This window comes from Phaseolus vulgaris, chromosome 7 (assembly GCF_000499845.2).
Source record: "Phaseolus vulgaris cultivar G19833 chromosome 7, P. vulgaris v2.0, whole genome shotgun sequence".
Classification (NCBI taxonomy): domain Eukaryota; kingdom Viridiplantae; phylum Streptophyta; class Magnoliopsida; order Fabales; family Fabaceae; genus Phaseolus; species Phaseolus vulgaris.
Genome location: NC_023753.2, coordinates 14,321,651 through 14,334,223, shown reverse-complemented (window position 1 = coordinate 14,334,223; position 12,573 = coordinate 14,321,651). Strand labels below are relative to the sequence as shown.

Here is a 12,573-nt window from a genome sequence, read left to right as displayed (position 1 = left end):
TTTGTAAGCTTCATGACCAGCCCTTGCTCCTATAAAAGGAGGGCTTAGGTCCTTCATAATGCAGATTTGGAAATTGTAATAGAGAAACTCTACTCAAATTGAGAGAGAATTGTGAGAACTTTGTCTTCTCCTACACCTTGTCTTATCTTGAGTGTCTTGGTTCTCTCAAGTGGCGGCTTCCCACACTTATCTTGGAGCATTCATACTTCAAGTGGCGTGTTCATCAACCAAGTTCTTCAACCACATAAGTTTTCTCTCTTTTCCATCTAGTTCTTCCATTTCCATGTCCATATGAACTCCAAAACAAGTGTAGTTTCTTTTAATCGGTTCATCTTCCTTTTCTTACACTTTTGTTCGGTTCTTTTCAATTTCTCACTGTTTTAATTCGGTTCAGTAGCTTCTTTTCATGTTTTGTTCGGTTTCAATTGCTTTCTTTAGAGTTTCAATCAGTTCATTTACTTTCTTGTTCAATTTAATCAGTTCAATTGGCAAGAAATGGAAGTTCCATGTGAGTTTGGTGTTTGGTGCAAGTTTTGGTGAGTTCTTGAAACATAGAACATTGATCCATCTCTATAAAAGTGCCTATTCAATCTCCAACTCAAGTTGATTCCTAAGAAGATCAAGAATATTTCTCTTATATGGCTAGTGGAATCATATCATGTGGTATCATGAGTTTATATGGAAAACTAGATGTATGACAAACTCAAAGATTAATGAATAAAAGACAATCAAGAAAATAAGGAACTCAATGAAAAAGTACGCACACAAAATAATACCTAAAGAAAAGCACTAGAGTAGATGAAGAAAACAAAAACAAGCTAGTGGAAAATATTTTTTATGCAAACTGTGCTTGATGTTCACTGATTTAACTGGAATGATATAGAGCGAACTGGATGATGAAATTTAAACCACAGAAACTTCAAGATTTTAACTCAATAATGGCACTGGAATTACTTAAAAACAGTAAGTCAATTAATTGAGATAAATTTTTTAAAATCGCTGCCAGATTACCGTATTTTTTTCGGCAGAATTGTACACTTTTTGTATTTTATTTATCATTTTTGTGTACTTTGAATTTTTGAGTACTTCTTTTTTCTATGCTTTTATAACACTTTGAAGAACACAAATCCATAATTTCAGAATTTTCCAGTGAGTAAATCAATTGCAATAAGGAAAAACAGTGAGCACGTTTTCAGAAAACAAAGGAATCCTAACAGAAATGAAAAACAGAATTAAGAACTAGCAAAGACATAATGGAAAATGATGTATAGGAACTTGTATAGGTCTAAAATACAAGTATGAACTCAATTCTAAAACAGAAAATGCACTAAGGATCAAGATACAAATGCAGAAAACTGTATTACACCAAAGCAAGAAACAAAAAATGCAATAAAAGTACTACAAGAAGTGATGACATTCTTGGAAAAACATAACTATGACAAAACTTGTATGGATTCAAAAAGGAAAAAACACAAACACTTGGTAGGCACAATTAAGAAAACAGCAAGAATACTCAATTATAATCCTAAAAACAGAAAAGAAACGACAAGAAGATAGAGCTCTTGAATTAAAGTGCAACACAACTCAAAAATTAAACAAGAACACACCTAAACTCATGATACCACATGATATGATTCCAATAGCAAAGAAGAGATGATTCTTTGACATTCTATGGAATCAACTTGAGTTGGAGATAGCTTAGGTACTTTTAATAGAATTGGATCAATGTTCTATGTTTCAAGAACTCACCAAAACTTGCACCAAACACCAAACTCACATGGAAGACCCATTTCTTGCCAATTGAACCGATTAAAAGATGTAAAAATGCAAATGAACTGATTAAATTGCATAACAAATGAAATGAACCGATTAAAATGCTTCAAAACTGAAATGCACCGAACAAATCCAAGGAGAAAGAAGATGAACCGATTGAAACATGAAAATAAGCAAGAACACCGAATAGAAAGCAAGAAAGGAACCTAAGACATGTTTAGGAATTCAAATAGGCACGGAAATGGAATGAGAAGATGGAGAAGAAAGAGGACTTATGATGAGAATCAAAAAGATGTTATCAATAGAAGAAATGGACAAGGGCCAAAGCATTTAAAGTTCTTCTTATTAGTCTTTGCAAAAGATGAGGCCCAAGCCCAAAGCCCAAGCCCAAGCCCAAGAAGGCCCAAGCCCAAGAAGCCCAAGTCCAAACCATGAGGGGCAAGGCCAAGCACTAAATAAAAGAGCATCATAAGAATGACTCTTGTAGGAGGTGTGGATATTAAATAAATAGGTGTGAATGTATTAGAGAGAGTCACTTTGTCCATGTGACTTAGTAGGGGGTGTAGGTGTAGTTTTTAGGAGGTGTCATAGTAGAAAAAGGTCACACCTCCCATGTGACTTGTTTTTTTGTGGGAATTTCAAATGAGTTTTATTTGAAATTTCCCACCTATTTTTCAGCACCTCTAGGCTATAAATAAAGGTGCTTAGCTTGTACAATTCAGATTGGAATTTTATAGTAGAGAGACTATACTCAAATTTGGAGAGAAATTGTGAGTTTTGAGTCTTCCTCTTCTTTGCCTTATCTTGTGAGCTATGGTGAGCTTCAAGTGGTGGCACTCCATCACTTATCTTGGTTCAAGGTTCCAAGTGGCGTGAATGGCTTCTTCCAATTCTCAAAATCCAACAAGCATCTTCTTCTATAAGTGTTCTTCTTCCCTTTTCTTCAATTTTCCATTCGGTAGTTTTGATTCCTAGAGTTTACTTCTTTTTCTACCGTTTAATTTTGTGTTTCCAGCATTGTGTTCTTAATTCTGTTTTGGTTCAGTAGCTAGCTTTTAAATTCTGTCCAGTTTTAATTCTTGTTCTTCTTTCCTTTTGTTTTGATTCAATTTGACAATACGTGGACTTCCATATGAGTCTTGGTTGGTGCTTAGTTTTGGTGAGTTCTTGAATTTAGAACATTAATCCAATTCTAAAGTAAAGTGCCTTTCAAATCCAGCTCAAGTTGTTCCTAAGAATGTCAAGAATCATGTGTTCTTGTTGTCACATTCACATCATGTGGTATCTAGAGTCTAGGCTTGTTGTTGCTTAAATTTTGAGTTGTATTGCACTTTACATTTCAAGAGCTCTTTAATTCAAGTTGTTTACCATTCTGTTTTAGGATTTATTTTGAGTTTTCTTGCTGTTTTCTTTTGTTACACCATGTGTTTGTGAAAAGGACTCTAGCACTCATTGTTCATATGAGTATGGCTGCTCTTTTGGAATGGCATTCTCCTTCCTAGAGCTGACCTTAAGCTTCCTTTCACTTGTGGTTATATCTTGTTATATGTCTTTTAATTTTGTAATCATGTCAAGTTTTGTCTTAGTCATGTTATTCCATAATTGTCATTACTTCTAGTAGTACTTTTATTGCTTTAATTGTTTCTTGCTTTGGTTTACTTTCTGTTTTTTGAGTTTATTGCTTGATCCTTTGTGCATTTTCATTTTTAGATTTGAGTTCATGCTTGTATTTTCATTCTATACAAGTTCCTTTACACAATTTCCATTATGTCTTTGCTAGTTCATCATACTGTTTTTCATTCCTAAATAGGCTCCTCTGTTTTCTTACAAACGTGCTACTGTTTTCAATTTACTGCAATTAATTGGCTCATAGGAAATTTGTGAAAATTTGGATTTACATACTTCAAAGTGTTACAAAAGCATAGAAAAAAGAATCACTCAAAAATTCCAAGTACACAAAAAATGATAAATAAAATACGAAAAGTGTACAATACTGCCGAAAAGAATACGGTAATTGGGCAGCAATTTTGAAAAAATTATTTCTCTCAATTGGCTTACTGTTTTTACCTCATTCCAGTGCCATTTTTGAGTTAAGACATTGAAGTTTCTGTGGTTAATTTTTCACATTCCAGTTCGCTTTCAATCGGTACAGTTAAATCTGTAAACATAGCACAGTTTGCTTTAAAAAAAAAAAATTCCAGTAGCTGTTTTCTGTTTTCTTTAATCTACTCTAGCACTTTTCTTTAGGACTCTTTTTGTGTGCCTTCTTTATTCATTGAGTTCCTTATTTTTCTTGATTGTCTTTCATTCATATTCTTTCTAGTTTGTCATACATTACTCTCTGTTTTTGGTTTAGCTTTTATTGTTTACACATTTTTCTTGCTTGTCTTTTTGTTCTTCTTAAAAGTTGTGTGGAGACTTGTTCTTAAGTAAGTTGGTTTGCTGTAACATATTTCACTTGAAGCTACTCCATTTCACAAGCAAGGCTTGGTTGAGGACAGAATATTTTCTTGGAGTGGTTTGAGTGCTTTCTTGGGCATTTTTCCAGCAACCTATATCTCACTGTTTTTAATTGTTTAACAAGTTTCTTTCACTGTTTTGTTTTCTGTTTTTGTGTATTTTCTGCTCATGGTTCATTTCTCTAGTGGAGAGTCCTCCAAACCGTGCTCACCACAAAAGGCAGCCCTTTATGAGGACTTAAAGAATGCCAAGCAATCCAATGCTCACTATCTTGAGGTGATAAGGAAGATGGAAGCACGGCTCCAAAGTTTGGAGTTAAACCGAGAAGAAATGCATCAAAACCGTGAGAGAAGAACTCCTCCTCCTAGTCGGCATTCTTCAAGGCACTCCCATGGTTATTATGAAGACAATCCAAGGCCAAGACATCATCACCATGAAGAGAGGCGCCAACATGTGGCTGGCCCTTGTTCTCCTAATGTAAAACTTCCTAGTTTTAGTGGTGAAAGTGATCCCAATGTATACTTAGGATGGGAGGCTAAGGTTGACCAAATTTTTGATCTAAATGGGGTTAGGGATGAGCATAGGGTTAAGTTAGCTTCTTTAGAATTTTTGGACTATGCCATGCAATGGTGGCATCGATATCTCATGGACATTGAACTACACAAGAGGCCGCCCGTGGTCTCTTGGAACGATTTGAAAGCTTGTTTACGCGCTAGATTCGTACCCCCACACTTTAGGAAAGACCTATTGTTGAAACTCCAACGGTTTCATCAAGGCGCGCTAAGTGTGGATGATTACTTTAAACAATTAGACACGCTTTTAATTCGAGTTAATATGGATGAGAGTGAGGAAGCTAAGATAGCTAGGTTTGTGAGTGGCCTTCGAAGGGACATTCAAGACGTGGTAGAGTTACAAGAATATTCTTCTTTGGAAAATGTGGTGCACCTCGCTAGTAAAATTGAAAATCAACTTGCAAGGAAAAATGCTTTCAAAAATTCTTCCAAGGATAACTACTACCACTCTTCTTGGAAAAATAAAAATAACTCTTTTTCAAATATCCCTTCTAAGGACTCTACTTTCAACCCTAGAGAGTTTAAGCCTTCCACTTCCAATTCTAGGCCTAAATCACCACCTAAATCGTCTAGTAAGAAGTGTTTTAAATGTTTAAGCTATGGACATATTGCTTCTAATTGCCCTACTAAACGAACTATGTATATGCATGATGGGGTAGATAGTAGTGAGCATGAGTCCGAATCTTCTAGACATTCCTCACCTTCTAGATCCCCAAGTGAGAGTGAGAGTGAAAACCCACATGAGGGTGACCTATTAGTAATAAGACGCATGCTTGGTCAAGTTTTAAAACCTTTTGATGAAACTCAAAGAGAAAATACTTTTCATTCAAGGTGTCTTATTAATGATAGAGTATGCTCTTTGATTGTGGATGGGGGGAGTTGTGCGAATGTGGCAAGCACAAGAGTGGTAGACAAACTTGGATTACCTACCATCTCTCATGCCAAGCCCTACAAATTACAATGGTTAAGTGAGGTAGGTGAGATTGTTTTTAACAAGCAAGTCCTCATTACATTTTCTATTGGTAAATATAAAGATGAGGTCTTGTGTGATGTTGTCCCAATGGAAGCCACACATATTCTTTTAGGTAGGCCATGGCAATTTGATAGAAAAGTTTTTCATGATGGCTTTACCAACAAAATGTCTTTTAACTTCCATGGGCACAAAGTCATTCTTAAGTCTCTCTCTCCAAAGGAAGTTCATGAGGACCAAGTTAAAATGAGAGAAAAGAGAGAGAAAGAAAATGATATAAAAAATTCCAAGAGAAGCCTTCTCATGTCCACACAACAAATTAAAAAGGTAATAGTTACTCAAAAGCCTATTTTTTTAGCTATTCCTAGGACTATTGAATGTGAGTCGGCTAAGGATAGTCCCACATGTTTGGACAATTTGGTAAAAAAATATGAAGATATGTTTCAAGATCCTCCTAAAGGCTTACCACCTCTAAGAGGGATTGAACACCAAATCGACTTCATGCCCGAGGTTTCTTTACCAAATAGCCCTGCATATAGGACCAATCCCAAAGAAACTAAAAGAGAAAATGAAAAAACAAATGAAGTACATGATAAACCGAGTCATAATACCTTCTCAACTAATTCAATTTTGTTGACTCGTGCTACGCCTACAAGGTATCCTTCTTCATTGTCTTGTTCATTACCCAAGGTTCCTACTTATACACCATATTGGATGAAGAATGTTAAGGATGATTTTTTCATACCTTCTAGTTTTCCAAATAATATCATTTCTAAACAATCTTTTCCAACATGGGCTATGTATAGGACATCTTTTTCTGAACTCCCAACATTTCAACGTACTAAGTCATGTTTGCCTATTTCTTCTTGTATTCTCTTATCTAATTGCAAACTTACTTTGTTTTATGCAGGAGTACTGAATTCGTGGACGAATTCTCTCCAACTTGGGGAGTATGATGAGAATCAAAAAGATGTTATCAATAGAAGAAATGGACAAGGGCCAAAGCATTTAAAGTTCTTCTTATTAGTCTTTGCAAAAGATGAGGCCCAAGCCCAAAGCCCAAGCCCAAGCCCAAGAAGGCCCAAGCCCAAGAAGCCCAAGTCCAAACCATGAGGGGCAAGGCCAAGCATTAAATAAAAGAGCATCATAAGAATGACTCTTGTAGGAGGTGTGGATATTAAATAAATAGGTGTGAATGTATTAGAGAGAGTCACTTTGTCCATGTGACTTAGTAGGGGGGTGTAGGTGTAGTTTTTAGGAGGTGTCATAGTAGAAAAAGGTCACACCTCCCATGTGACTTGTTTTTTGTGGGAATTTCAAATGAGTTTTATTTGAAATTTCCCACCTATTTTTCAGCACCTCTAGGCTATAAATAAAGGTGCTTAGCTTGTACAATTCAGATTGGAATTTTATAGTAGAGAGACTATACTCAAATTTGGAGAGAAATTGTGAGTTTTGAGTCTTCCTCTTCTTTGCCTTATCTTGTGAGCTATGGTGAGCTTCAAGTGGTGGCACTCCATCACTTATCTTGGTTCAAGGTTCCAAGTGGCGTGAATGGTTTCTTCCAATTCTCAAAATCCAACAAGCATCTTCTTCTATAAGTGTTCTTCTTCCCTTTTCTTCAATTTTCCATTCGGTAGTTTTGATTCCTAGAGTTTACTTCTTTTTCTACCGTTTAATTTTGTGTTTCCAGCATTGTGTTCTTAATTCTGTTTTGGTTCAGTAGCTAGCTTTTAAATTCTGTCCAGTTTTAATTCTTGTTCTTCTTTCCTTTTGTTTTGATTCAATTTGACAATACGTGGACTTCCATATGAGTCTTGGTTGGTGCTTAGTTTTGGTGAGTTCTTGAATTTAGAACATTAATCCAATTCTAAAGTAAAGTGCCTTTCAAATCCAGCTCAAGTTGTTCCTAAGAATGTCAAGAATCATGTGTTCTTGTTGTCACATTCACATCAACTTATGTGGTTGTAGTTCTTGGTTGATGAACACGCCACTTGAAGTGTGAATGCTCCAAGATAAGTGTGCAATGCCGCCACTTGAGAGAACCAAGGCACTCAAGATGAGACTAGGAAGAGGAGAAGACAAGTTCTCACTACACTCAATCACCAATTTGGGAGAGTTTTGATACTACAAATTCCAAATCTGCATTATGAAGGACCTAAGCCCTCCTTTTATAGGAGAAAGGGCTGGTCATGCAGCTTACAAAACAAGCTAACCAAAAGTCCCTTGCATGCTACTCATTTCTAGCACCTAAAGTTAAGCATGAAGAGTGACCTTCTAGAAAATTCTAAACTAATGCCTAAAGATGCTTTTACAAAAGAGGTATCTAAGGTTTCCCTCTAAGAACCTTCCTAAAAACTATATATTTAAACATTCTACATTTTATAAAAGAAACTATAAAGAGAGATATTTATTTGAAGCCCATTCTTTGAAGGCTTGTAGATTTCTTTGGCTTTAGGCTTGATCCTCTCTTTATTTTATGTCTTCTTTTAATTTTGAAAAGACTAGAAGGAAGAACTTCAAATGTGTAGGTGAATGACCTCTCCCTTTATTAATAAAAGCCTCCTTTATTTGATTCTCATCAAAACTTGTGTTACCAGTTTAGTTTGGGTTAGTATTGTTCTAGTTTAAGCTTTTATGTTTAGTCAGTTTTGTGGTTTGTAAACGCATTGGGATGAGAAATTAAGAAATGTTATGGTAGGGAAAATTAATTGAATTGTTAAGTGATTAAATTTGGGTACCAGCTACCTTGTCAAGGTTATGTTTCATTTATTAGTTAACATCATTGTTGACATGAATCATAAAATATTGAGAACTCCAATGAAGGTAACTTATTAGGTTGAATATTTAAGCAAAAATATGGTACCTGATTGATTTTATTCAATGGGAAGTTAGAAACATGGGGTGAAAGAGGGGAATGTGGATAAAGGCATTGGGGTCATGGCAGTGGAGAAGACAGAAGTTTTGGGGTCAGTTATACATAGCACAGTTAAGTTTTGGGGTCACTACTTTGGTCCTGCAAAACTCTTGATTTCACCTTGGACAGCAGCAACCACTGAGTTAACTGGAAGCACTAGCACTTCCACGTGTAGCACCCTGCATCCCTGCAATTTGATTATGTTGTACTTGCATAAACAACAAACAAACATTAGCTAAAAGAATTCTGGCAGCTGCTACTTGTTGCCTTTGTGCTTGCTCCAACACAAGCATTTCTTCAAGACAGTCCCAACTTAAGTTTTATTTGCCTTGACACCAACACAAACAATTATAACATCATTGGCAACATATGACCCTTGAGTGCATCCTGCTTATATAAAAGATGTTCTTTTTCTCAGTGGTGTATTGGATTTGTTAATAGAACAAAATATTCTCTTAAACTGAGTTGGTACTAGATGATGTCTGGTTTCTATTAACAGCTTTATGTTTTTATTCTATTTTGGTTAAGTTAGGGCACATATCTGGTTGATGTCGTAAGTTGCAACTGATTATAACAAGCAATTTTCGCAAAATCTAAAACCATATATCCATGTCTTTTGAATGTTATACGTGTTTTGATTATTTTATTGTATGTTCAATTGTTTTTGTGAAGTTATTCCATTGAACTACTCATGTAACGATCAAATTGGAAACAAAGTTTTTCCTAATTTTAAGATTCTGCGATTAACTTTTTTTGGCCACTTGGATCCAAAACTTGATCCCTTGCACAACAGCTCCAAAGTATTATGATATTAAAGACCAAATAATTAAAAAAATACTACCACTAAACCCTAAACTCAGTGTGGTGAATATATTTAATTTTTTAAATCAAGATGGAATGGGTTAACAACTTTATTGATATATTAATAAAGTTGTGGAATGACACTCCCTCCATATTGACCACAACCACAGACTATGCTTTCACAAGACCACTCCATATTAGGAGCCAAGCTGCAACACCTCAGTAGTACCTCTGAGTCCTTCAACTTTTGGTGACCCTTTACTGCATACCAGTGTTTTCCATATCAGTCATAAGCATATCCCACCCCTGCAGCAGCCACAAAGTTGTGTCCTCCATAGTGCAAATTCTTTACACCAGTAACTCCGTAACACTTCCTCCCCATCAACACCATCCAGCTGTATCAGATTTAAGTTTACAACCTCCCTACAGGACCTTAGATTATGAAATTGCTTCAATTTACGTTAAAATATTTTTATATTAGATGATAGCATGATTGTACTTGTTCATAATAACTAATTAGACTTATAGAAAAGGTAAAGAATCATCAAACTTTTTTCTACAGGTTTTATTGCTAATAAATATTTCATGTATTTTTTCTTATTGTTTTCATTTGTTTCTCATTTTTTGTAGACTGCTTTTGGTATATGAAGAACTTATAATCTACTGGGCTGCCGATTTTAATTATTAATTCATTTGGTTCTACCTGCATTCGAGTACTCTTACACTTAAAATCTGAAAGAAAAATTTGTTTATGCTTACAGGTTAGCTGGTGACTCTCTTAAACACATCCAGTGGTAAGCCCTTCAGGTCAATTTTGTAGTTTTTCTGTTGAGATAAGTATTTAGGTTTTTCTGTTGACAAATCTTGTGGCTTCACAAGACCGTCCAATTAAACAAAAAAAAATTGGTTTACAACCAATTTATTACCAATATTTTGAGTTGAAAATCACTTTACAAGTCAAAACTGATTTCACTCCATTGTGATATGGTATGATAGTTTTGTTTGATAATTCTTATATATCACTACTCATAGAGCGGTGTTATATTGGCTAATAATTTCATCACTACTATATACATATATTCTATGCAGAAAAATGGATCGAAGATGGATGTATGAACGACTTGATCCTTCAAGGAGACTTAGCAAACAATTCATTACTGGAGTAAGTGAGTTTGTTTCGAAGGCAATGGATCAAACTTTTTATACTACAGAAGGAGGGATAAGGTGTCCTTGCATAAAGTGTGTCTGTGAGAAAATTCTTCCACCATCACATGTGAGGGCTCATTTGCTACGATATGGTTTTAAACCTAACTACACAGTTTGGGTTCAACATGGAGAAGAGATGTCAAGTGAGGACAATGTTGGTTATGCATCCAGTAGCCATGGAAGAACGAAACCAGTTGATAACATTGGTTCAATGACCAATATGGTGTATGATGCATACATGCAAGAAGCAGACATAACAATTCATTATGATCACATGGACAACGACGATGAATATGTAAAAGAGTCACCTAATGCAGAAGCCCAAAGGTTTTATGATATGTTAGCAACTGCAAATGAACCCATTTATGATTGTGCCACCGAGTCAAAATTATCAGTAGCCATCAGACTACTAGCAGCTAGAACGAATTGGCATACACCTGAAAAATGTTTGGACCATTTCATAAAATTGTTGGTTGATGTAGCTCCCAAAGACAATTGCATACCAAAGAACTACTACGAAGCTAAAAAAATTGTGTCAAGTCTTGGGTTGAAAGCCCAAAAAATTTATTGTTGTGAAGCTGGATGCATGTTATATAACAAGGATGACAACCTTTTAACTGAATGCAAATTTTGTCATCTTCCTCGATATTTTCCTCCTAAGGGTGACAAGTGAAGATACAAACAAATTCCAAGGAAGAGAATGTTTTATTTGCCAATCATCCCAAGATTACAAAGATTGTATGCATCAGTAGAATCTGCTAAGCAAATGAGATGGCATTTTGAAAACAAAAAAGAAGATGGCATACTGCGACATTCATGTGATGGGGAAGCTTGGAAGCACTTTGATAAGATATATCTGAATTTTGCTATAGACCCACGACATGTGAGACTTGGTTTATGTTCCGATGGGTTCACTCCTTATGTCCAAGCTTCAACATCCCCATATTCTTGTTGGCCTGTATTTCTTACTCCTTATAATTTGCCCCCTGAAATGTGTATGACCAAACCATACATGTTTCTAACTTGTCTCATACCTGGCCCAAATAACCCAACTAAAAAAATAGATGTCTACTTGCAACCTCTTATTGATGATCTTAACCAATTGTGGAATGAAGGTGTAATGACATATGACATCTCTACAAGAGAAAACTTTGTCATGCGAGCTTGCTTGATGTGGACAATCAATGATTTTCCAGCTTATGGCATGTTCTCAGGATGGGGGACTAAAGGGAAATTAGCATGTCCCCATTGTATGGAGGACACGAAAGCTTTTACATTACCACATGGTGGTAAAAATAGTTGGTTTGACTGTCACCGTCGATTCTTGCCTACCGATCATCCATTTAGGAGAAGCAAGAGGAGATTTACGAAAAACAGGATTGAGTTAGATGGGCCTCCTAATTTCCTAAATGGAGAGCAATTGTGGGAATTTATTCGAGACTTTCCAAAGGTGACTGATGGTCCATTTGATACCTTATTAGGGTATGGACAATATCATAATTGGATAAAAAGATCAATCTTTTGGGATCTGCCATAGTGGAAACACAATTTGTTAAGACACAATCTTGATGTTATGCACATTGAAAAAAACTTTTTTGATAATGTCTTCAATACTGTGATGGATGTCAAGGATAAAACAAAGGACAATCACAAGGCAAGAATGGATGTTGCTGAATTTTGTGGACGTGGTGACTTGGAATTGGTTTAGTTACGAAATGGGAAGTTAGGAAAGCCAAAGGCAAACTACACTTTCACAAAAAAAGATGCAAAATCAATTTATAAATGGATTATAGAATTAAAAATGCCTGATGGATATGCCTCTAACATTGCCAAGTGTGCAAACATTGATAAAGGGAGTATGCATAGTATGAAAA

General features: G+C 35.6%; 1 protein-coding gene across 1 annotated transcript; it reads left to right on the top strand.

Moving 5' to 3' along the window:
• Positions 1-1,804: 1,804 nt before the first annotated feature.
• On the top strand, positions 1,805-6,865 carry LOC137829547 (uncharacterized). The gene is made up of 2 exons (XM_068636370.1): positions 1,805-6,431; positions 6,686-6,865. Exons 1-2 carry the CDS (start codon positions 4,402-4,404, stop codon positions 6,729-6,731), a joined length of 2,076 nt encoding a protein of 691 aa, XP_068492471.1. The 5' UTR covers positions 1,805-4,401; the 3' UTR covers positions 6,732-6,865.
• Positions 6,866-12,573: the final 5,708 nt, after the last annotated feature.